Source organism: Mesoplodon densirostris, chromosome 8, assembly GCF_025265405.1.
Source record: "Mesoplodon densirostris isolate mMesDen1 chromosome 8, mMesDen1 primary haplotype, whole genome shotgun sequence".
Lineage (NCBI taxonomy): Eukaryota > Metazoa > Chordata > Mammalia > Artiodactyla > Ziphiidae > Mesoplodon > Mesoplodon densirostris.
In genome coordinates this window covers 55,754,943-55,778,008 of record NC_082668.1, presented here as the reverse complement: position 1 = coordinate 55,778,008, position 23,066 = coordinate 55,754,943, and the positions used below count along the sequence as shown (strand labels likewise).

Here is a 23,066-nt window from a genome sequence, read left to right as displayed (position 1 = left end):
CAAGTTGCAAACTTTCAAAGATGAGAACATATTATAAACCTATTACAGTACAGTACTATATAGCTGATTGAGTTAGTTGGGTACCGAGGCTAACTTTGTTTGACTTATGAACAAATCGGACTTATGAATGCACTCTTGGAATGGAACTCGTTGGTATGTAGGGGACTTGCTGTATTTCATTCTTTTTCGTGGCTGGGTAATATTCCATTGTAAACATATACCACATCTTCTTTATCCATTCATATGTTGATGGACGTTTAGGTTGTTTCCATGTCTTGGCTATTGTAAATAGTGCTGCTATGAACATAGGGGTGCAGGTATCTTTTTGAATTAGAGTTTTGTCCGGATATATGCCCAGGAGTGGGATTGTTGGATTGTGTGGCAGCTCTAGTTTTAGTTTTCTGAGGAATCTCCATACTGTTCTGCAGAGTGGCTGCACTAAATTACATTCCCACCCTCAGTGTAAGACGGTTCCCTTTTCACCACACCCTCTCCAGCATTTGTTATTTATAGACTTTTTAACGATGGCCATTCTGACTGGTGTGAGGTGGTACCTCACTGTTGTTTTCATTTGCATTTCTCTAATAATTAGTGATGCTGAGCATCCTTTCAGGTGCCTACTGGCCATCTGTATGTCTTCTTTGGAGAAATGTCTATTCAGGTCTTTTGCCCATTTTTTGATTGGGTTGTTAGATTAATCCCTTATTGAACACACCATTTGCAAGTATTTTCTCCTGGTCTGTAGGTTGTATTTTCACTTTGTTTATGGTTTCCTTTGCTGTGCAAAAGCTTGTAAGTTAAATTAGGTCCCATTTGTTTATTTTTGCTTTTATTTCTATTGCCTTGGGAGACTGACCTAAGAAAACATTGCTACGATTTATGTCAGAGAATGTTTTGCCTATGTTCTCTTCCAGGAGTTTAATGGTATCGTGCCTTATATTTAAGCCTTTAAGCCACTTTGAGTTTATTTTCGTGTATGGTGTGAGGATGTGTTCTAGCTTCACTGATTTACATGCAGCTGTCCAACATTTCCAACACCACTTGCTGAAGAGACTGTCTTTTCCCCACTGTAGATTCTTGCCTCCTTTGTTGAAGATTAATTGACCGTAGGTGTGCGGGTTTACTTCTGGGCTCTCTGTTCTGTTCCACTGATCCATATGTCTGTTTTTGTGCCAATACCATGCTGTTTTGATTACTGTAGCCTTGTAGTATTTATTGTCTGAAGTCTGGGAGGGTTATGCCTCCTGCTTTGTTCTTTTTCCTTAGGATTGCTTTGACAATTCTGGGTCTTTTATAACTCCATACAAATTCTAGGATTATTTGTTCTAGTTATGTCATGGGTAATTTCATACGGATCAAATTAAATCTGTAGATTGCTTTGGGTATTATGATCATTTTAACAATATTATGAATTTTCATTTCTTTCAATTCTAAAGGACTTCCTATCTGGAATAACCTTGGACATTAAAGTTAATAATACTAAACTATAAACTAACCTGAAATGGAGAAACCTTGGTCAGGCCATTAAAGATGCATTTATTGGTTAAGTTAAAGAACACATCAAAACATCTGTTTACAGAATAACAATAGAAAAGAAACATATGAAGGGACTTCCAAGTTGTACTAACTGAAAGATTTCAGAGTGCTCTCTTAGGAAGGTGATTCAAAACAAAACGTAGGTCAATACATACTACCAGTTGGTAAAGCTGGTACTAATTTCATGATTTTTACCCAAATTCATGACCATTGACACTATTAAATAATTATGATGTTTAGTTAAATGTATTCACCTTTTAAAATTTATTGGAAACTTTTATAGACCACAAATAAAGGACAGTATCAACTGTAATAAATGGAATACACAAAAAAGCATATTACTATTCTTCCCTTTTTTGTGATTATTTTTTTAGACTATACTCCATTAAAAGTTACTACAAAATAATGTCTGTAATTCCCTGTGCTTATCTATTTTTTTTTTTTTTTTTTTTTTGCGGTATGCGGGCCTCTCACTGCTGTGGCCTCCCCTGCTGCGGAGCACAGGCTCCGGACGCGCAGGCTCCGGACGCGGCTCACGGGCCCAGCCGCTCCGCGGCATATGGGATCCTCCCAGACCGGGGCACGAACCCGTATCCCCTGCATCGGCAGGCGGACTCTCAACCACTTGCGCCACCAGGGAGGCCCTGTGCTTATCTATTTTATACATAGTCATTTGTATTTCAATACAATACCCCTATCTTGCCCCATGCCCCTTTCCTCTCCCCACTGGTAACCACTAGTTTGTTTTCTGTATCTGTGAGTCTGTTTCTGTTTTGTTGAATACGTTCATTTTACTTTTTAGATTTGGCATATAAGTGATATCATACCACATGTGTCTTTCTCTGTCTGACTTACTTCAGTAAGCATAATATCCTCTAGGTCCACTGATATTGCTGCAAATGAAAGAATCTCATTCTTTTTTTTTAATCACTGAGTAGTATTCCACTGTATATATATGCCACTTCTTCTTTATCAATTTGTCTATTGAAGGACCCTTGGGCTGTTTCCATATCTTGGCTATTGAAAATAGTGCTGATATGAACACTGGGGTGCATATATCTTTCTGAATTAGTGTTTTCAACTTTTTTCGATATACACCACAGCAGTGGAATTGCTGCATCATATGGTAGTTCTTTTTTAGGTTTTCGAGGAACCTTCATACTGTTTTCATAACAGCTACACCCATTTACTTTCCCACCATGCTGTTTGGGTTACTAAAGCTTTGTAGTATAGAACAGTGGTCCCCAACCTTTTTGACACCAGGGACCAGTTTCGTGGAAGACAGTTTTTCCACAGATCAGGGATGGGGATGGTTCAGGCTGTAATGCCAGTGATGGGAGTGGCAGATGAAGCTCCACTCACTCACCTGCCTGCTGCTCACCTCCTGCTGTGTGGCCTGGTTCCTAGCAGGTCGCAGACCAGCACTGGTCCACAGCCTGGGGGTCAGGGACCCGTGGTATAGACTAAATGAAGTCAGGAAGCGAAATACCTCCAGCTTTGTTCTTTTTCCTTGGACTGCTTGGCAATTCAGGTTCTTTTGTGGTTCCATATAAATTTTAGGAATATTTGTTCTAGTTCTGTGAAAAATGTTACAGGTATTTTGACAGGGATCCCATTAAATCTGTAGATTGCTTTCAGTGGCATGGCCATGTTAAAAATATTAATTCTTCCAATCCAAGAGCTCAGGGTATCTTTCCATTTCTTTGTATCATCTTCATTTTCCTTCATCAATAAAACTGTAAAACTGTAAACTGTTTTACAGTTTTCAGAGTATAGGTTTTTCACCTCCTTGGTTAAGTTTATTCCTAGGATTTTATACTTTTTGAAGCGATTTTAAACAGGATTGTTTTTTTACTTTCTCTGATAGTTCATTATTAATGTATAGAAAAGCAACAGATTTCTGTATATTGATATTATATACTAAAACTTCTCTGAATTTATTAGCTCTAATAGTTTTTTGGTGGAGACTTAAGGGTTTTCTACATAAAGTATTACGTCATCTGCAAATAGTGACAGTTTTACTTCTTTCCTTCCAGTTTGGATGCTTCTTATTTCTTTTTTTTTTTTGTCTGACTATTGTGGCTAGGACTTCTAATACTACGTTAAATTGAAGTGGCAAGAGGGGGCATCCTTGTCTTGTTCCTAAATTTAGAGAAAAGGCTTTCACCTTTTCAACACTGAGTATGATGTTAGCTGTGGGTTTGTCATAAATGGCCTTTATTATGCTGAGATATATTACATCTATAACCAATTTGATGAGCGTTTTTACCATAAATGGATGTTGTTTTGTCAACTGCTTTTTCTACTTCTAGTGAGATGATCATGTGATTTTTATCCTTTTGTTTGTTAATGTGGTATGTATCACATTGAATGATTTGTGAATATTGAATCATCCTTGTGTCCCTGGAATAAATCTCACTTGATCATGGTGTATGATTCTTTTTATATAATGTTGGATTTGGTTTGCTAATATACTGTTGAGGATTTTTGCATCTATATTCATCAAAGGTATTGGCCTGTGATTTTCTTTTTTTGTAGTGTCTTTTCTGGTTTTTGTATCAGGGTAATGGTGGAATTATAGAATGAATTTGGGAGTGTTCCCTCCTCTTCAGTTTTGTTTTTGAAATAGTTTGAGAAGGGTAAGTATTAGTTTTTCTTTATGTGTTTGGTAGAATTCCCCTGTAAGGCTGCCTAGTCCTAGACTTTTGTTTGCTGGGAGGTTTTTTTTGTTTGTTTTACAAATTCAATTTCACTACCAGTGATCGGTCTGTTCAAATGGTCTGTTTCTTCTTGATTCAGTCTTGGCATGTTGTATATTTCTAGATATTTGTCCATTTCTTGTAGGTTGTTCACTTTGTTGGCATTTAACTGTTCATAGTACTCTTATGATTTTTTGGATCCCTGCTGTACTGGTTATTCCTCCTCTTTCATTTCTTCTTTTGTTTATTTGGGTCCTCTCTCTTTTCTTCTTGGTGAGCCTGGATAAAGGTTTATCAGTTTTATTTAACTTTTCAAAAAACTAGCTCTTGGTTTCATTGATCTTTTCTATTTTTTTTTTTTGGTCTCTTATTTATTTCCTCTCTGATCTTTATTATTTCCCAACTTCTGCTGACTTTGGGCTTTGTTCTCCTTTTTCTAATTCCTTTAGGTGGTAAGTGAGGTTGTTTGAGAATTTTCTTGTTTCTTGAGGAAGGCTCATATCACCATAAACTTCCCTCTTTGAACTGCTTTTGCTGCATCCCATACATTTCAGAGACTGTATTTCCATTTTCATTTGTCTCAAGGTATTTTCTGACTTCCTCTTTTTTTCTTTGATCCATTGGTTTTTTTAGTAGCATGTTGTTTAGTCTCATGTGTTTGTTCTTTACCCATTTTTCTTTCTGAAATTGATTTCTAGTTTCATACTGCTGGAGTCAGAAAAAATGCTTAATATAATTTCTATCCTCTTGAACTTGTTGAGACCTGTTTTGTGGCCTAGCATGTGATTTATCCTGGAGATGTTCCATGTACACTTGAAAAGAATGTGTATTCTGCTGTTTTCAGATGTGATGACCTGTAGATATCTATTAAGTCCAACTGCTCTATTGTGTCATTTAAGAACACTGTTGCCTTACTGATTTTTGGTCTGGATGATCTGTCCATTGATGTAAGTGGGGTGTTAAAGTCCCGTACTATTATTGTCAATTTCTCCCTTTATGTCTGTTAGTATTTGCTTTATGTATTTGGGTGCTCCTGTACTGGATGCATAGATGTTAACCAGTGTACTACCTTCTTCTTGTATTGATCCCTTTATCATTATATAATTCTCTTCTTTTTCTTTTATTATAGGCTTTGTTTTAAAAGTCTATTTTGTCTGATATGAATATTGCTACCCCAATTTCTTGCCATTTCTGTTTGCATGAAATATCTTTTTCCATCCCCTCACTTTCAGTCTGTGTGTGTCTTTAGCTTTAAAGTGAGTATCTTGTAGGCAGCATTTAGATAGATCTTTTTTAAATCCAATCAGCCACGCTCTGTGTTTTGATTGGAGCATTTAGTTCAGTGGCATTTAAAGTAATTATTGATAGATACGTACTTACTGCCATTTTATTACTTGTTTTCTGGTTGTTTTTTCGTAGTTCTCTGTTCATTTCTTCTTTTTGTTTCTTCCCTTGTGGTTTGATGATTTTCTTTAGTAGTATGCTTCTTTATATGTTTTGTGTATCTATTGTAGGTTTTGGATTTGTGATTACCATGGGGTTCTATGTTGACCTGTAACTATATCTACTTGTTTTAAATTGGTATTCATTTAAGTTCAAACTCATTCTAAAAGATCTGTATTTTTTACTCCCCTCCGCCACATTTTGTTTTTGATGTCATATTTTAATCTTCATGCTTCTCCCCTTATTGTTTGTTATAGCTATAGTTGCTTTTATAATTTTCTTGTCTTTTAATCTTCATACTGGCTTATTTAACTGGTTGATCTTCAGTCCTTACTATATATGTGGCTTTCCCAGTGGGATTTTCCCTTTCCTATAGATTCTTACTTCTTTTCCACTTAGCGAAGATCCTTTAACATTTCTTTTAGGGTTGGTTCAGTATTGATGAACTCTTAGTTTTTGCTTGTCTGAGTTCTTTATCACTCCTATTCTAAGTGATAATCTTGTTGGGTAGCATATCCTAGGTTGCAGGTTCTTCCCTTTCAGCACTTTGAATATATCATGCCACTCCCTTCTGGCTTGCAAAGTTTCTGCAGAAAAATCAACAGATAGCCTTATGGGGTTCCACTGTATGACTTATTTTTCTCTTGCTGCCTTTAGAATTCTCTCTTTAACTTTTGTCGTTTTAATTATGATATGTCTTGATGTGGGTCTGTTTGGGTTCATCCTGACTGGGACCCCTCTGTGCTTCCTGTACATGGATATCTGTTTCCTTCTTCAGATTTGGAATGTTTTCAGCCATAATTTCCTCAAATACATTTTAGATCTCCTTGTCTCTCCCTCTCTGAGACACCTACAATGTGAATGTTGGTAGACTTAAGTAATCCCAGAGATCCCTTAAACTGTTCTCATTTTTAAAAATTTGTTTTTCTTTTTGCTGCTCTGATTGGGCAATTTCCATTATTCTATCTTCCAGACGACTTAGGTGTACTTCTATATCACTTAGTCTATTTTCATCCCTTCTAGTGTGTCTTTTTTTTTTTTTTTTTTTCACTTATTGAATTCTTCATTTTTGTCGGGTCTTTTTTATACTTTCTAGTTCCTGGTTAAAGCTCTAACTGTGTTCATCTACTCTTTACTCTAGTTCAGTTAACATTCTCATTACCAATGCTTTGAATTCTTTATCCAGTAATTTGTTTTTTTCTGTTTCATTATTTTTTCAGGGTTTTTCTCCTGTTCTTTCAATTGAGACCAGTTCCTCTGCCTTTTCATTTTGCTAAACTTTCTCTGCCTCTATGAATTTAGGTAAAAAAGTTACCTACCGCAGTCCTGAAGGGGTGTTCTTACATGGGAGTACCCCTATACAGACTGCGTGTGCCCAGTGCCTTTGGTGGAAGAGCTAGATTTGATGTGAATGCAAGTCACCCTTTCCTCAGGGTGTGCTGGCAGCTATCACCTTGGTATGGGTGGGGCTGGAGATGAAGGGGCCAGAGCTGAAGGCGGGTGTGAGGTGGGGCTTCCTCTCTGCTAGGTGGCCATCACCTCCCTATCATGGAGTCTGATGCCAAGTTGCTGAAGTAGAAGCCCTGAGGTTCAGGCCCGAGCTGGCTCTGTTCCTTTAAGTGTGTGCTTTCCCTTCTCCCAGCACTGGGACCCTTACCCCAGAGGACGAGGGAGTGCTGAAGCAAGGGCAGAGGATGCAGGCTCTCAGCTTGTGTAGCTTGACCACAGAGATCTGAGCTGTCTTCAGTGCACTGTCTGTACAGGCACCAACAATTGTTTCCCTCGCTCTGCTCAGATGCAGCCTTGGGTCCAAGTACCCTTTTGCCCCTCACAATCATTCATCGCCCCCAATCTCCTCCACCCCTGCCTTGCTGCGGCACCCTTGGCAGATGGAGCCTGCGTGACCTCTCAGCATGTATTGGAGGGCGAGTTGTGGTTGAGTGGCCGCCGTCAGAGGTCTGGGCTGCTTCTGATGCACTGCTTGAGTAAGTGCCAACAAGGGCCACTGCCTCCCCCACTGCCCAGGCTCCATCCTGGGACCAGGTCACCTCTGTGTCCCACAGTCTTCTCTCTCGTTGTGACCACCCCAGCTCCAGTGCCATCTTGTGACATGGAGTGAGTGGGGCTAGAGCATTTGCTGGGCTAGGGCTGGCACGTGCTGAGGCAGTTGCAGGAAACCTCTGTCCATCCTCTCTGCCCTGCCTCGGGGGCAAGCCAGGGCACACATGCTCCTCACAAGCAGGGTCTAGGCCTTCCACAGCTCTCCTGTTGGTGCCAGTGGTCCTCCAACCTAACAAGGGGGCTTGTTTCCCCTGTGTAGAACCCCACGACTCAGGTGCCCAATCTGGGGCTCTCACCGCTCACTTCCCAGGGCAGGTCTCCACTTGTGCAATCTCCCTTTTTCTCTGAGTCTCCTTCCCAGGGGTCCCTACCTGATCCCTTTTCTTCCCTTCCTACCCGATTACATGTGAATCTTTCTTACGGTCTTGGTTGTACAGGAGTCTTTCTGCCAGTTTCCAGTTGGTTTTCAATGAGAATTGTTCCACAGTTAGATGTATTCTGGATGTGTACATAGGGGGAGGCGAGTCCCACATCATCCTACTGGGCGCCATCTTGATCAATCCTGCATATTACTCTTCTTTAATAAGAATTACTAAACTCAAACTAGGTATTTTTTTTGCCTGCTGAACATTGAGACTTACAGCTACTCTCATGCAAGTGTTAAAAGTAGTGTTGGAGATACAGTAGTATCAAACTAAGCCTTTTTTAGGAAGATTGAAAGGAAATTGAAAAAATTAAAAAACTTCATTATATAATTCAATGTTATTTAGTGTCATGCTTGTGTACCATGTAAAATGGTTTCAAATACTAAATCATGGTCTCCAACCCACAAGAGGGAAACAGTGAGATCTTCTACTAATAAAAACTGTACACAGCGTAACACATGCACTCTGGTGATGCTAAGCAACTGTACACAGAGTAACATATGCACTCTGGTGATGCTAAGCATGAGGCTTATCTTTAAAAGTACAAGACCCTAGCATTCAGACAAGCTACACCCAGATTTCTCTTCTAAGAATGACAAGAATACCAATGGGGGAAAGGGACAGAGAAATAAGTCATCAACTCAAACCTAAGGAACACAAGAAATGACCCTGTCAATAGTTTATCAAAATCATTATTTGATTAAACAGATGAGATTAGTGTAGGCAGACTGACAGAGGCAAGCTAAGTGTTAGGGAAGGTAAAAAGGAGGTTGGATCCTTGTTTTCTATTTTTAAAAGAGATCAATGAAAATAATGAATAGCACTTGAAAGTCAAAATGCACCGAGGAGAATCTGAACTTCAATTAGGAATGAGAAACACTCAACACAGGGAAGCAGCCACATAGCACAGGGGGATCAGCTCCATGCTTTGTGACCACCTAGATGGGTGGGATAGGGAGGGTGGGAGGGAGACACAAGAGGGAGGAGATATGGGGATATATGTATATGTATAGCTCTTTCACTTTGTTATACAGCAGAAACTAATACACTGTTGTAAAGCAATTATACTCTAATAAAGATGTTAAAAATAGAGACAATTATAGAAAAAAGAAAAAAAAGATAATATTTGATAAGCTTTTTCTACCAGCAACCATGTAACCCTTGTTAAAGAAATAAAAAGCTCTAAAAACTTAAGAACAGTATGTAGCACTTACTGGTAATGAACCCAGGATGGTCCAAGAGTTTTCTTGAATTGAGCGAGTCCTACAATATCAATATAAATGAGCTCAACAATTCTGTCTCCTACAGTTGGGCAGCCAGATCGGTTTCCTACAACCTTCTTCATTATTCTAGAGAAAGGACAGAAGAGAGGAAAAAAAAAATACAATTTACTGCAAGGTACTGCACTTAGCAACTTTAAATAGGTAAATAAACATCCCAAGAATCCTTATCAGGGAGGATGGCATGGCCCTTCCCAATCAGCTGCCTATCCAAGTTCTGCCCACTCATCAAGTCCATCCAAAGCCTCAATTCTGACTCTTGCAAAAGCAAATGGTTGTATACAAACATAGCCTTGGAAACCAAGGGATATCTGGGTCTCAATCTGTCTCCATTTAATTTGCTGGTCAAGAAGATTAGGGAGGTCTTTAAGTACTGGTGACAGGGCCAGATGTGTTTTATTTGAGTAGATACTTGCGGAAGCAACATGGAGCAGTGGTTCCCAAACATGCCTGCACATTAGAATCACCTGGGGATCTTTTCCAACTTCCCAAGCCCAGGCCATATCCCAGACTAATTAAATCACACTCCACTGTCTAGCAGCTGTGAGATCTTAGAAAGTTACTTCTCTGAATCTTTCCTCATTTAAAACACACACACACACACACAAACACAAAACAGGACTGGATACAGAGGAGATGGCAGGACAGCAACCTCTCAGGAATTCTTCAGGTAGTTAAAGTAGGTATTCAGTGGAAAGTACCTATGTATACTACTCAGTACCTATTAGTATCTCCCAAAGAGACTGTTCTTATCATACAGCCCTTACTGACCTCCTAAATGTCTTCCATTTCTAGCCTCTACAATATAAACTTCTTTCTGTACTGTCCTGTACTGTTTGCAAATTTCTTTTATGTCTAATTTTTCCTTCTGACTAGACAGTAACACAGAACTGGCACTATGGTTTATACTTTTTCATTATCCTCCCTTCCATCCACCCACCCATCCAAACCCACCCATCCATCCAAACCCACCCTTGCACTGAGCCAACATGCTTGATCGTACATCAATTTCACATGGGTGGGGCAAATAAGTGCTACCCATACTGCCATTCACCCAGAAATCAGTCATCATTGGTCTCTGTATCCCTGCTCACACCCCATAACAGTCCTTCACCAGATTATGGACACCCTACTCCAAAGGGCAAGAGTCATCAACAGGCCTCTGCCCTAGAGCTCCATACTGACACTGCTCCAGGCACCCTTTTCTCCACTGGGTTTCTGAAAGAGGTAAGTTCCATATAACCAATTTCTTCCCAACGATTTGAAAATTTTTTTCTGTAAAGGTCCAGGTAGTAAACACTTGCATCTCTGCAGGCCACACATTCTCCGTCACAGCTATTCAGCTCTGCTCTTGGAGAAGGAAAGCAGCCACGGGTGTGGCTTTGGGCCCGTGATGCTTGATTAACAAAAAACGCACAGGACTGCATTTGGCCTGCTCAGCCATCGTTGCTAACTCCTGGTCCACCCTGTATTCAGTGGTTCCCAAACCTGCCTGCACTTTGGAATCACCTGGAAGCATCAACAGATACTTATGCCTGAGTCCTACCCCCATAGGTTGTCATTTAATTAGTCTGCGATATGGTCTGGGCTTAGGGAGCCTAAAAAGATCCCCAGGTGATTCTAATGTGCAGGCATGTTTGGGAACCACTGCTCCATGTTGCTTCCGCAAGTATCTACTCAAATAAAACACATCTGGCCCTGTCACCATGGCTTAAAGACCTCCATAATCTTCTTGACCAGCAAATTAAGTCTCTGCCTGGTAGATCCCTAATATGTCTTTTCAGAGCTCCCTGGGGAGCGCCTATCCCCAGAGCTCCCATTGTACTCCATTTCTTCACCCCCCCCCATTCATTCATCCCTTCACTCATTTGTTCAGTAAATAGTTATGGGCACCTACTGTGTGCCAGGCACTGTTCTAGGTGCTCAATACACAGTGGTGAGCAATATTCACAGATTCTGCACTCCCTTTGCTGAGCATCCTCACCTCAATTAGAACTAATCACATTGCAGTTAGTGTCAATATTGTGCAACGTATTAGTGGTAATTATCAAAAGGTTGGCATCTCCTTGGCCACACACTGGTCATCTCTGTATGTCCCGTACCAAGAAGCAGCCCACAGAGAGCACTGAAGGAATGAACGCTCAATGTATGAAGGCACCCACTTCATATGCTGTGTTCCCCAGTGTGTTTTAAGAAGCAGGAGGAAGGCAACAGGAGGTAGCTGTTAAAGGGACAAAAGTGGTGAAGGGCTCAGAAGACCTCAGGTTTATCGAGTTCTGAAGGGAGCACTGGGGTTCGGTGGTCAAGAACACAGGCTTTGAGGTCAGACAGACAGAGGGCTCAAATCCTGGCTCTTCCACGTACTCTCCATGGGACTTTGAGGAAATCTTTTTTGGTTTGAATCTCAGTTTCCTCATCTTTAAAATGCAGAAAGCAACAGTGCCTACTTCCAGGTTTGCACTAAGAACTAAATAATTTATAAAACATGTAAAACACTTAGTAACTGGTGCACGGGAAGCACTCAACAAATGTTAGCTTTTTTTTTTAATATTAATATTTATTTATTTTGGCTGCTGTGGGTCTTAGTTGCAGCACACGGGATCTTCGTTGAAGCATGCAGGATCCTTAGTTGTGGCATGCAGACTCTTAGTTGCGGCATGCATGCGGGGTTCTAGCTCCCCGACCAGGGACTGAAGCTGGGTCCCCTGCGTTGGAAGCGTGGAATCTTATCCACTGGACCACCAGGGAAAACCCCCAAATGTTAGCTCTTAATAGGCATCATCAGTGTTATGGTTGTCATAACTGTTGATAACTACCACTGTAACTAAAGCCCAGCTCATGGTTTCAGTGTATGGAAATCATTTAACAAAAGAGAGCTGACATTATTTTACGGATATTACTGCTTTCATCCCAATACTGCATCTAATCCGATGTGGACCTCAGACTTAACAGAAGTGACCTCTCTGGGCATCAATGTTTTAGACAATAAAGTTGGAGCAGGGTGAGACATACATTGTCTTAACACCTCTTCCATTTCTAGAATGTTCCTTCAAGCCATTTCTCTTGGAACAGTTGACATATTGCTAGATGTTAACTTGGCTGTTGGGTAGAGAGTCTCCATGGGCAGTTATCCAAAAAGGAGGGAAGGGGCTCTAAGCATTTCTGTTTAGCCAGTCATGTCAATCTAAAAGGGATTAAGAGAGGGCTTGAGCTAGAAGCACATTTCAGTGAAACCAAAAAACCCAGGCAGAGTTGAAAGTGGGCTAACTGAAATAGGATTGGATCAGGGCTTTCAAGAAACTCATTCTATCCAAATTAAATTGCAAACAGGAACCTGCCCCGTTTGAAGATTTAGAAAGCTTGCTGTTGAGTAGGGAAGGGTATGAGTTTCAGCAAGAGACAGGGAATTAGGAAAGTCAATCATGTTTCCTGCTGCAGATGCTGGAAGCACCTGTAACAGCAAAGAATAAGCTCCTTAGTTTGAATTTTCTGGCATTCATTTATCAAGCCTCTGGAGCCTGCAGCTACAATGAAAACATATTAGCCTTTTCACAGTGTATGTATTTAGCTTCTGAAAATAATCTTCTTATCTCCTGTTTCGTGAATTATCACTTTCATTTTCCTCCACAAGAAATTACACACCAATAGAGGGCTTTAAGAGTTTACAATTTCTTTTTTGTATTCTGATTTTAAAATTGAAAAATAATCTCCTTACTCCTTGAGCTCCGCCAGTGAAGCTGAAATCCTAATGTCATGGCCCAGTAAGTACAGAGATGTAATTAAATCACTCCACTGAACTAATTCACCAAGAGGGCCACCACTGAAAGCTGTCTCTGCAATCTTAAATCCAGATTCCTTAGTCAGGAGGCCCAGGTGAACAAGGACCTGAAAAAACAAAAAACAACAAAAAAAAGAAGAGGCACATACTGATTCCCGTCGGACAAAGTACAAACTCCACAGTAACCTACCAAAAAGCCACCACCAATTCCAAAGTCATGTTTACGTTCTAATGAAATCTCAACATGGGGTAAACAATTTTTCTAGAAGGTACAGAGAAAGGAAGGAAATGATTTTTCATTGTTTTCTTAGAGAAATAAAGTCATTACTGAATTTGGTATGGCTATGAGTATGAGGTAGGGACAGATAATCCTGTTTTCCAAAAGTGGGGTACATTTGGAAAATCGGAATTAAGGGGGAATCAAGTAGGACAATACAGTATCTTTTAACTATATTGGGCTTTTTTACCACAGCTGGAATATCTTTAAGCTTTTAACATGGAAAATTTCAAACACTAACAAAAGCAGACATGACAATATAGTCAATTCCACTGGACTCAACAATTATTAACTTCAATAATGATTAACTCCTAACAAGTCTTATTTAATGTACATCCCTCACTTTCTCCCAACCCTTCTAGCTTATCTTGAAGCAAATCCTAGACAGCCCAACCTTTCATTTGTAAAGAGTTCAGTTGGAATTTCTAAAAGAAACAAACTTTCACTTAAAAAACATAACCGTAACATCACCCCAATGCCCCTAACATAGCTATTAAATCCTTAGTATCATCCAATATCCAGTTAGTCTATACACTTGCTCAATTGTCACTTATTTTTTTCAAGAGCAGTTGGTTGAGTCAGAAGTCAAAGTGCACAAATTGTAATGCGTCATACATCTCTCTTCTTTAACCTACAGTGGTGCCCGATTATCCTTTTTTGGGGGGATAGAGGCTTGTAATTTATTTGTCAAAGAAGTTGGGTTGTATTTCCAACAGAGTGTCTCACACTCTAGATTTTGCTGACTGTGTAACAGATTCTTCTGTCCCTTGTGTTTATGGTAAATTAGTAATCAGATCTGCAGCCATGATCAAATTTGTATTTGATTTTTGGGGCAATACTACTTCACAGGTGGTGCCGGGTACTTCCAGTGGTGAGAACAAAATCTGGGTGTTTCTGTTTTGTGATGTTAGCAGCTACTGATGATCACTAACTAGATGCAATAATCCATTAGGGGTTGCAAATGGTGATATTCTATCATTCCTTCTGCATTTATTAGCTGTAATACTTCTATAAAGAGAAACTACCCCTCACAAAGGACAGCTTACATAGAAAAAACCTGGTAAATACTTGATTCTTTCCTTTTACTTAACAGTTTTCAAAATAACTGATTTGTTCTTTAGCGTACTCTAATAATGACCAATGAGGATTTTAAATATATATATATATCATCATAAAATCATGAATATAAGTATATTTGATGTGTTTCAATAATCGCAGTTATTATTCTTACTGATTACCAAATTGTGCCATCTTGGGCAACGGGAGACTATTAAAGTTGGCTTCTAAGTTCTTTGACAAAATCCTAGTAGTCTTTGATAGTTTCTTTGCTCTCTGACACGACAAGGCGTTCCAAGCTCATCTTGTACGACGTCTGTCTCAGGCCTTAATCAGCCACTTTTCCAAGAACCTTTTAGAACATTTAGTGAAAATGGTATTTAAAGATCAAAGTCTGGTGCCTAGCATACTCTAGATGATCACTGTTTATAGGCCTTTTCAGTGGACATAGCTAGAAAATTTATTTTTCCTCAAGGATAAAAATAATCATGAGTTCACACTGGTTTTTCCAATTCAAACCCAGGATTACAGCAGCTTTATCCATTTTTATAACATTATCCATCTCACATCTGTTACTTCCTCTCTCCCACACTGAAAATTCCACTTCTCCAGGACACTAACGTAATTGCTAATTTGCTTTATTCCAATACACATAATGGATTCGGAAGGAGAATATCAACACCACCACCTCTTACAGGATTAGAAAAATTGTTTTAAGATATTTTTGCAGTTTTTTTAATCATTTGTGATATCCCATCAGAAACGTTCAAAGTACTGTGCTCTGAAGTCACTAAGAATAGCCCTTCTCTGTGTGCTTAGAGTAAAAGTGGACACGTGGTCAGTTCATTTGCTTTATTTTTTCCTTATGAGTTTTTTTTTTGTAATCTGTTTTACACTTAAGTAAAATGATTCCAGTGTCAAATCTACAAATCAAGATATATTCAGAGAAGTCTAGTTTCTATATTTGTTGCCTCCACACTACCCCCTGACTCCCCTTATTAGACTTTTTTTTATTGTGGTAAAACATACATAAGCTTTACCATTTTAACCATTTTTAAGTGTACAGTTCAGTGGCATTAAGTACATTCACACTGTCGTGCAACCATTACCACCATCCATCTCCTTATTTTTAATTGCATGCTTTGCTATTCCATTCAAAAAATCTGAGCAAGAAGCATATATGTATATCATATATACATTATATATGTGTATATATGTGTGTGTATTTGTATATATCTATAGGTACACATGTAGGTATAGATACAGATATATAGATAAATTCCTTCCTCCTTTTAAAAATAATGTTCACTATTCTCCACCTACCATGTCTTCACATAACAATATATCCTGGAGATAACTGCAGAGGATTATATAGAAATTACTCTTCCTTTTCATAGCTCACCTGGATCTATGACCACATACTCTTTCCTGCAGGACTATTTGATGCCAGGATGTCTGGTCCTGCTGTCTCATAAACTCAAGGGATCTAAGCAAAACTGACTCATTAAACTGTGACTTGGGGTTCTGCAAGTGTATCTGTATTTTTGCCCCAAAGGTATCAAATTAGTCAAATTAGGAATACTAAACTCATTTTTCATTTATTTTTAGATATGGGAACAGATTGTTTACTTTTCTTGTTTATTCTTCATCAGAATAGTTAATCTAAAGTCATGGCCACTTGATGTATAACTAATAGGGTATAAGATCTTCATGCTCAGGGATATTACAGAGGTTTCCCCAGCATCTCCTCATGAACTTCAAAACAAATTGGCTCAAGTTTAATTTATAGTATCTCTCTCTCTCAGGAACATAAGCAGAAGCACCACCAAACAGAACAGCGATGAAACTCACCAGTTAGTTGCCCAAATCCCAGAGCTGACAAATACCAAGAATATGAAATTGTCATGATGATGTAAAACAGGAAGTTCTTCAAGATTGTATTCAGGTAAAGAAGAGAGAATTAAATTTCCTGATGCCACTGAGACAGAGTCAGAGGGTTCTGACTTACAAGCAGATATTCTGCCTGGCTTCACCCAAGAAACATGTGTGCCAGTTCCTGATAAGTATAATTATTGTAATCCGGGAAAAGGACAGCCCAAAAAATGGCTGTACAAGAAGAGACTGCACAGATTCACCCTGAGGGAATATCATTTGAGACATGACATTTCTCTTACTCTTGTCTCCACGAAAATCAAATTTTCAAGAAAACTGGCATCCAACTGAAGTGAATTAATCAGAAACTCACTTTCTTCCGCTCTCTCTTTTCAAGATTCTGCTTCTCTGCCAGGGACTTGATTGCCTGGATCCACGCATCAGCCATTCGCCGGATCCGTAGTCTCATCCATCGGAATTCTTCATGCTTTTTCATCATACTGTAGAGAATATTAAAATCCGTACGAATTTCTGCCTAGAAACAGAAATTTAATAAAAATGAGTAGAAGATAAGAAGTCCAAAAGCATAATGCTTTTCATGATGTGACATTTGAAAACTTGAAAGAGATAGTCGATTAAGCACAAGGCTTCAAAAGTCTGGTCTGCTGAACAGCTTTGCTTGACGCTCCCAGGACTGCAAATTGAGGCAAAGGCCTCTTGACTGCTGCTCTGCTATAAGGGACATCATTAAAAAATCAGAAGTAGAGAAAGGCAGCACAGACTTGCAAAGCCCTGAGCTACGTCCAAAATGCATATTTTACAGTGAATGTGCTTGATACACCTTGAAATTCTCTGCACCCGAATTTATTGGCCCCTTGATCTACTGCAGGGTAGCAGACTCCTGGGAAAACTGAAGTCAATTCTTAACAGGCTACCTGCCATTGTGTAGGCTGCCAAAAAGCCTCATTCTGTCCACAAAGTTAAGTAGGGAAATAAATGCTCACCTTCTAGTTTTGTCCCTATCCAAACAAACAAAAGTTTATTATTTTCTAAGGAATTTAAAAGCCAGGAATACCATTTTCCTATAGTAACTGAATAAAATTTCAAATTCAAGCCAAAAGGGCTTCCCTGGTGGTGCAGTGGTTAAGAATCCACCTGCCAATGCAGGGGACACGGGTTTGAGCCCTGGTCCGGGAGCAACTAAGCCCATGCGCCACAACTACTGAGCCTGCGCTCTAGAGCCCGCAAGTCACAACTACTGAGCCTGCGCTCTAGAGCCCGCGAGCCACAACTACTGAGCCTGCGCTCTAGAGCCCACGAGCCACAGCTACCGAAGCCCGTGTGCCACAACTACTAAAGCCCACACACCTAGAGCCCATGCTCCGCAAGAAGAGAAGCCGCCGCAACGAGAAGCCCGCGCACCACAACGAAGAGACGCCCTCGCTCACCGCAACTAGAGAAAGCCCACGTGCAGCAGCAAAGACCCAACACAGTCAAAAATTAAAAAAAAAAAAAATTCAATCCAAAATAACTTAAAAGTCAGGAAGACTATTTTCTTCTTTCTTTCTTTCTTTTTTTTTTGCGGTACGCGGGCCTCTCACTGTTGTGGCCCCTCCCGTTGCAGAGCACAGGCTCCGGACGTGCAGGCTCAGTGGCCGTGGCTCACGGGCCCAGCTGCTCTGCGGCATGTGGGATCTTCCCGGATCGGGGCACGAACCCATGTCCCCTGCATCGGCAGGCTGACTCTCAACCACTGCACCACCAGGGAAGCCCAGGAAGACTATTTTTCTAAGATAGCTGGATGCAACCAGCAATTGAAATAACAGAGAAAAATAATAACACTAGTATTTTTTTCATATAACATCTAAATAAAACATTCACTAAATCCATCTTTCAGCAGTTACCATAGTTCATTCTAAAACTCATCTGACCATGTCCTTGACTCAACAGTTTCCCAAGAATCCCATGGTCTAAGTGAGGCTCAGCAAACTCTGGCTCTTAGACCAAATCTCCCTCGCTGCCTGTTTTTCTACGTAAAGTTTTTTTTTTTTTTTTTTTTTTGCTGTACGCGGGCCTCTCACTGTTGTGGCCTTCCCGTTGCGGAGCACAGGCTCCGGACGCGCAGGCCCAGCGGCCATGGCTCACAGGCCCAGCTGCTCCGCGGCATATGGGACCCTCCCGGACCAGGGCACGAACCGGCGTCCCCTGCACGGGCAGGCGGACTCTCAACCACTGCGCCACCAGGGAAGCCCTCTACGTAAAGTTTTATCAGAACACAGTCACGCCCACTCATTTACACATTGCCTAGGGCTGCCCTGTGCCACAGGTCAGAACTGAGTAGTTGGAACAGAGATCTGGCCTGCAAATATGAAAATATTTACTATCTGCCCTGTCATAGAAAAAAATTAGTTGATCCCTGGGGTGAAGAATAAAGACTTGAGCTTTTAATACAAAGCTTTTCACAGCCGCTACCTACCTTTCCCATTTCGTCTTCATTCCAGCTCATCCAAACCCCTATGGCCTTGTCCCACTGAACCAGGTTCTACTCCCTGAAAATGCCAGGCTCTTGTACAGGCACCTTTCCCCCTGCCATCAGAGACATCTTTCTCTCCTTGACCTGGTATGAACTCATTCATCACTTTAAATTCAACTCCAAGGTCATCTTCTCTTTACATGCTCTCCTGACCCATGCAGGCTGAGATCGCCACTTCTTTATTAATTTCCATGGGCCTATGTTTCAGTGTTGACAGAGTCATTATTTACAACCATCACCTTCATTATTAAATCACTGGGCACCTCCACGTCTGGCACCAGGTGTTATTCGTATCAGTAGCCTATCATGTAGGAACCCTCAGAGAACTGCTCAATAAATAAACATATGCTAACTGGTTGACTGATTTGGTCACTCAGACTTCCCCAGGGCTGGGGATAGAAGTTCTTCGGTTTACCGTTATTTCAGATTACAGCTGGCAGAAGACTCCACATGTATCACTTGGCATCATACTCAAATCACAAGCCTAGTAAGAGGTTTCCAAAATCACTTACCAATGAATTACGATCAGCTTCTTCGTAGGGGTTTTTTGCTCTCCAAGGTAAATGAGGACACCAATTTTCAACCTGAAAAATAGAAATCAGAGACACTAAGTATGCTGGTGCATCTGTAAATGAATTAATGTCTGTGCAAAGCTACAAGCACAGTTCCTGGTACACAGGAAGTGGGTTAAGTGGGCTATTACTATTATCAGTCAGACTCCCACACTTTTAGCTAGCCATCCAGAGGCAGGGCCCCTCTCAGATGAAACAATAATCAGCCAAGGTCCCCAATGAGCGTATCATGACACTTCACATCTGTCCTTCAAAGACTTCACAGTGGGGCTTCCCTGGTGGCGCAGTGGTTGAGAGTCCACCTGCCAATGCAGGGGACACGGGTTCGTGCCCTGGTCCGGGAGGATCCCACATGCCGCGGAGCGGCTGGGCCCGTGAGCCATGGCCGCTGAGCCTGCGCGTCCGGAGCCTGTGCTCCGCAACGGGAGAGGCCACAACAGTGAGAGGCCCGTGTACCACAAAAAAAAAAAAAAAAAAAAAGACTTCACAGTGACTGATTCCTTAATCATTTAATCCTCGAACTTCTACACAGAAGGAGGGGGGGCAGTCTTGCAGCAGAAAGTTAAAAGACGTGAACACTGCTGCCAGGGAATGGGAATGCAAAGGTGCCTCTGTACTATTTAGCGAGAGGACAAGAATGACTCATTATCTGCTGTGGTGTGGCAGGCAAGGAAACATCAAGGCATATGAGCCACAGAACTCCATCATGTATCTCCAAATTAGGTATGCAACCGAGAGTTTAAGGCTAACTGATCAAGGCTTCCCCTCATTTTCTGGCTGTTCACTTCACACTAACTCAAGGACCAGGGTGATAAAACCTATTGGAAAGAGAGATGAAAGAAAAAAAAAATCCCTCAGCAATCTTGTGAGAGCCATTCTGGAAGATGGACTGTTCTGTCAATGCACCGGAGTTTAGAGAGCTGCGGGAGGAGGAAAAAGAAAGGGGAAGTGCCAGATTTTACAGGAATGACTTCGACAAAGGTTAACAAAGAAAATTAGGCAAATTCACACGTTCTAGTAAATGAAAAATGCACTGAGCAATACTGATGTCTGACCTCTTTGCCAAAACTGGCCATATAATTCCAAGATAGCATGTCACCCATTTATTAATATATGAGGTTATTAAAGATGGCTAATAAACAGGTGCTGAAAATAATGTTTCTGTGGCCAGGCGGACCTATAAAAATGAAGAGTACAAGAGGGCGGGGGGCATCCTTGGAGGGTCACAGGGGGAGGAAGGGATGTGTGTGAGGTCAGAGCTCCTGGGTCAGCAATGCACAGTCATACAAGCTGGTTGGCCCTCCGGCTCCCAGTGAGTTTTCAAAGAAACAAAGCAGTTTCACTACTCTAGAAATATCTCTTAAAGCAAGGTGATTTTGACTAGGACCCGAAATAATTGGGCAATCTGCATAAAGCCCTCTGCCACTGCAAATGATCTGAAAGTAACAAGCAGAGGGCAAAAGCTTGGGGGAGGGTGGAATTCCTGGATAGGAAAAGTACACAATATTCTCTTTTCTTTTTGTGGAGTGAAATCAGACTTGACCATATTTGTGAATGACTTCAGAGACTCAAAAGGACTCCTCATAAGAAAAGTTGCAGTGGTTTTTACTCATAAAAAAAAAGAAAATACTAACTTGCCTGGAATGCCTATGTCTAAATACTGAGCCCTTACATAGCAACATCACCATGAAAGGCAAAATCACCAAGGAAAAGCACTCTATTGATACAAATGAGAAAAGTGAGGGAGAAGCAGCAGAAAAGAAGCCTCCAAGGGGATGAAGCCTCGGCTGGTCCCAGCAGCACTACACACATGTGTGCCTTGTGTTCTCAGGCCGGACTGAATTATTTAATTCAAATTAAAATTTTGTAAATGAACTCAATAAGACAGTGCTTTAAAGCATATTTGTAACATGAAGGCTTCAAATGGATTGTAGACCTGATTGTGAGACCTTCCACTGCACAGAAAAAAGCATGAGGATGAGCAAGCAGGGTACAGATTCGTAGTCAACCCCACACAAAATAAATAACAAAATGTACACAGCAGCATGTGAGGATAAAAAATGTCCTCATGAAGAGCATGATAGGGAAAGATGAAACACGACTATGAATAAAGAAAATCAACCAAAAGGAGAGACATTAGTGAGGTCAGATAAAGGAGAGTACATTCACTCCTCTGTCCTTAGAAGAATCTTCTGAAATTTACTCTCATGAAAATACAGTCCAAGGTGATCTTCTAAAATACGACTTCCCTACAGAATACTCAAGACTTTAATTCCTCTTGGAAACTGATCTTTATCTCAGTTCTTCTTACTTTAAATCACTGGATAATACTGGGCAAGATTTCAAGGGCATCCCTGAAAGAATGGGAAACGGAGTCTGCCTATTTTAGCTTTTAGCAAGAAATCTTACCATTACATATTCACTCATAATGGAGGAAAAATCAATTCTGAACATCCTGACACAGGAGTACAGTGGGTTTTTAGGGTGGCTGTTTTTGTACGCAGTGATAGGATAACTGGTTAACAAAATAATTAAATTTTACATAAACCAATTACTCCACAGGGAGAGGGGGAAAAAACAAACACATTTCTTTCTGAAACCTCAGAGGATTACCAGGATTGGAAGAAAGCCAACACCGGCAATAACTCCACTGTACTGAAACAAACAGCCCTCAAATGAGCAACATTTTCCTAAATAAGAACACCATTAATAACACTCAGGGAAAATCTTGCTCAGGGCTAATAATTCAGCCTCCTCATCCCTAACTGTTTTGTCTGATCTACCTTGGCTCCTTCAGTGAGTCTAACCACCCAGCACAGCATCCTACCAGGAAAGCTGGACCCCAGAATGAGCCCACTGTCTTCCTGATCTGGAAGCTCTTCTATTTCAACTCATTCTTACCATCTCTCTTCCTGGCTCTCAGAACCCTAGTGTCCTATGTCTGCCTGTGGTCATCTTCCTTCATCTACTGCCTTGGCTATGCTTTTTTCCAGCTGTGACCTTGGTGCTCTCCTTGGGACAGGATCTGTGGCACTGGACCCTCCCACTGTCTACCCTGACCTCTACCCGACTCCTGCAAGCTGGCAAGTCCTCCATCAAGCCCTCTGCCAGGGCAGGGACTGGACAGCCTTAAAATAGTCCACAAATCACCACAGTAAGTCTAAAAATTGAAAACCATCTGAGTTCACGGCAACACGCACACAACAATCGATAGAGGAGCAGAACCATGACTCTATTAACCTTCGATTTGAAGGCGAAACTTCTACAGGAACTAATCTTTTTAGTGCACTAGACTCAGGCTACAAAATGAAGAGGCAGCAGAAACAGAAAAGACCCGCCAGGCTAGACCTTTGGAACATTAAGGCATCTTCCACACAGAGGCCTCAATGAAGCACTTTTCTTGAGCAAGGAGATCTAGAATTACCCAATTTTATTTTTGACATTCCTCCTCCCAATGATTTAAACTTCTTTGATCTGAGAAGGTTTTGCAGCTTCATCACGTACAATGTGAACCAAAGCAAAGTTCCTAAACAG

The 23,066-nt window shown here is 40.8% G+C and overlaps 1 protein-coding gene across 4 annotated transcripts in view; it reads right to left on the bottom strand.

The window, feature by feature from the left end:
* MGAT5 (alpha-1,6-mannosylglycoprotein 6-beta-N-acetylglucosaminyltransferase) overlaps nucleotides 1-23,066 on the bottom strand; it is a 367,899-nt gene that overhangs the window by 121,405 nt on the left and 223,428 nt on the right. For all 4 annotated transcript variants that reach the window (XM_060106214.1, XM_060106215.1, XM_060106216.1 and 1 more), the window contains 4 exons: nucleotides 19,473-19,544; nucleotides 16,801-16,962; nucleotides 13,160-13,329; nucleotides 9,379-9,513 (listed from right to left, as the gene is read on the bottom strand). In XM_060106214.1, coding sequence (XP_059962197.1) covers nucleotides 9,379-9,513; nucleotides 13,160-13,329; nucleotides 16,801-16,962; nucleotides 19,473-19,544 — 539 coding nt within the window. The remainder of the gene's footprint in view (nucleotides 1-9,378; nucleotides 9,514-13,159; nucleotides 13,330-16,800; nucleotides 16,963-19,472; nucleotides 19,545-23,066) is intronic.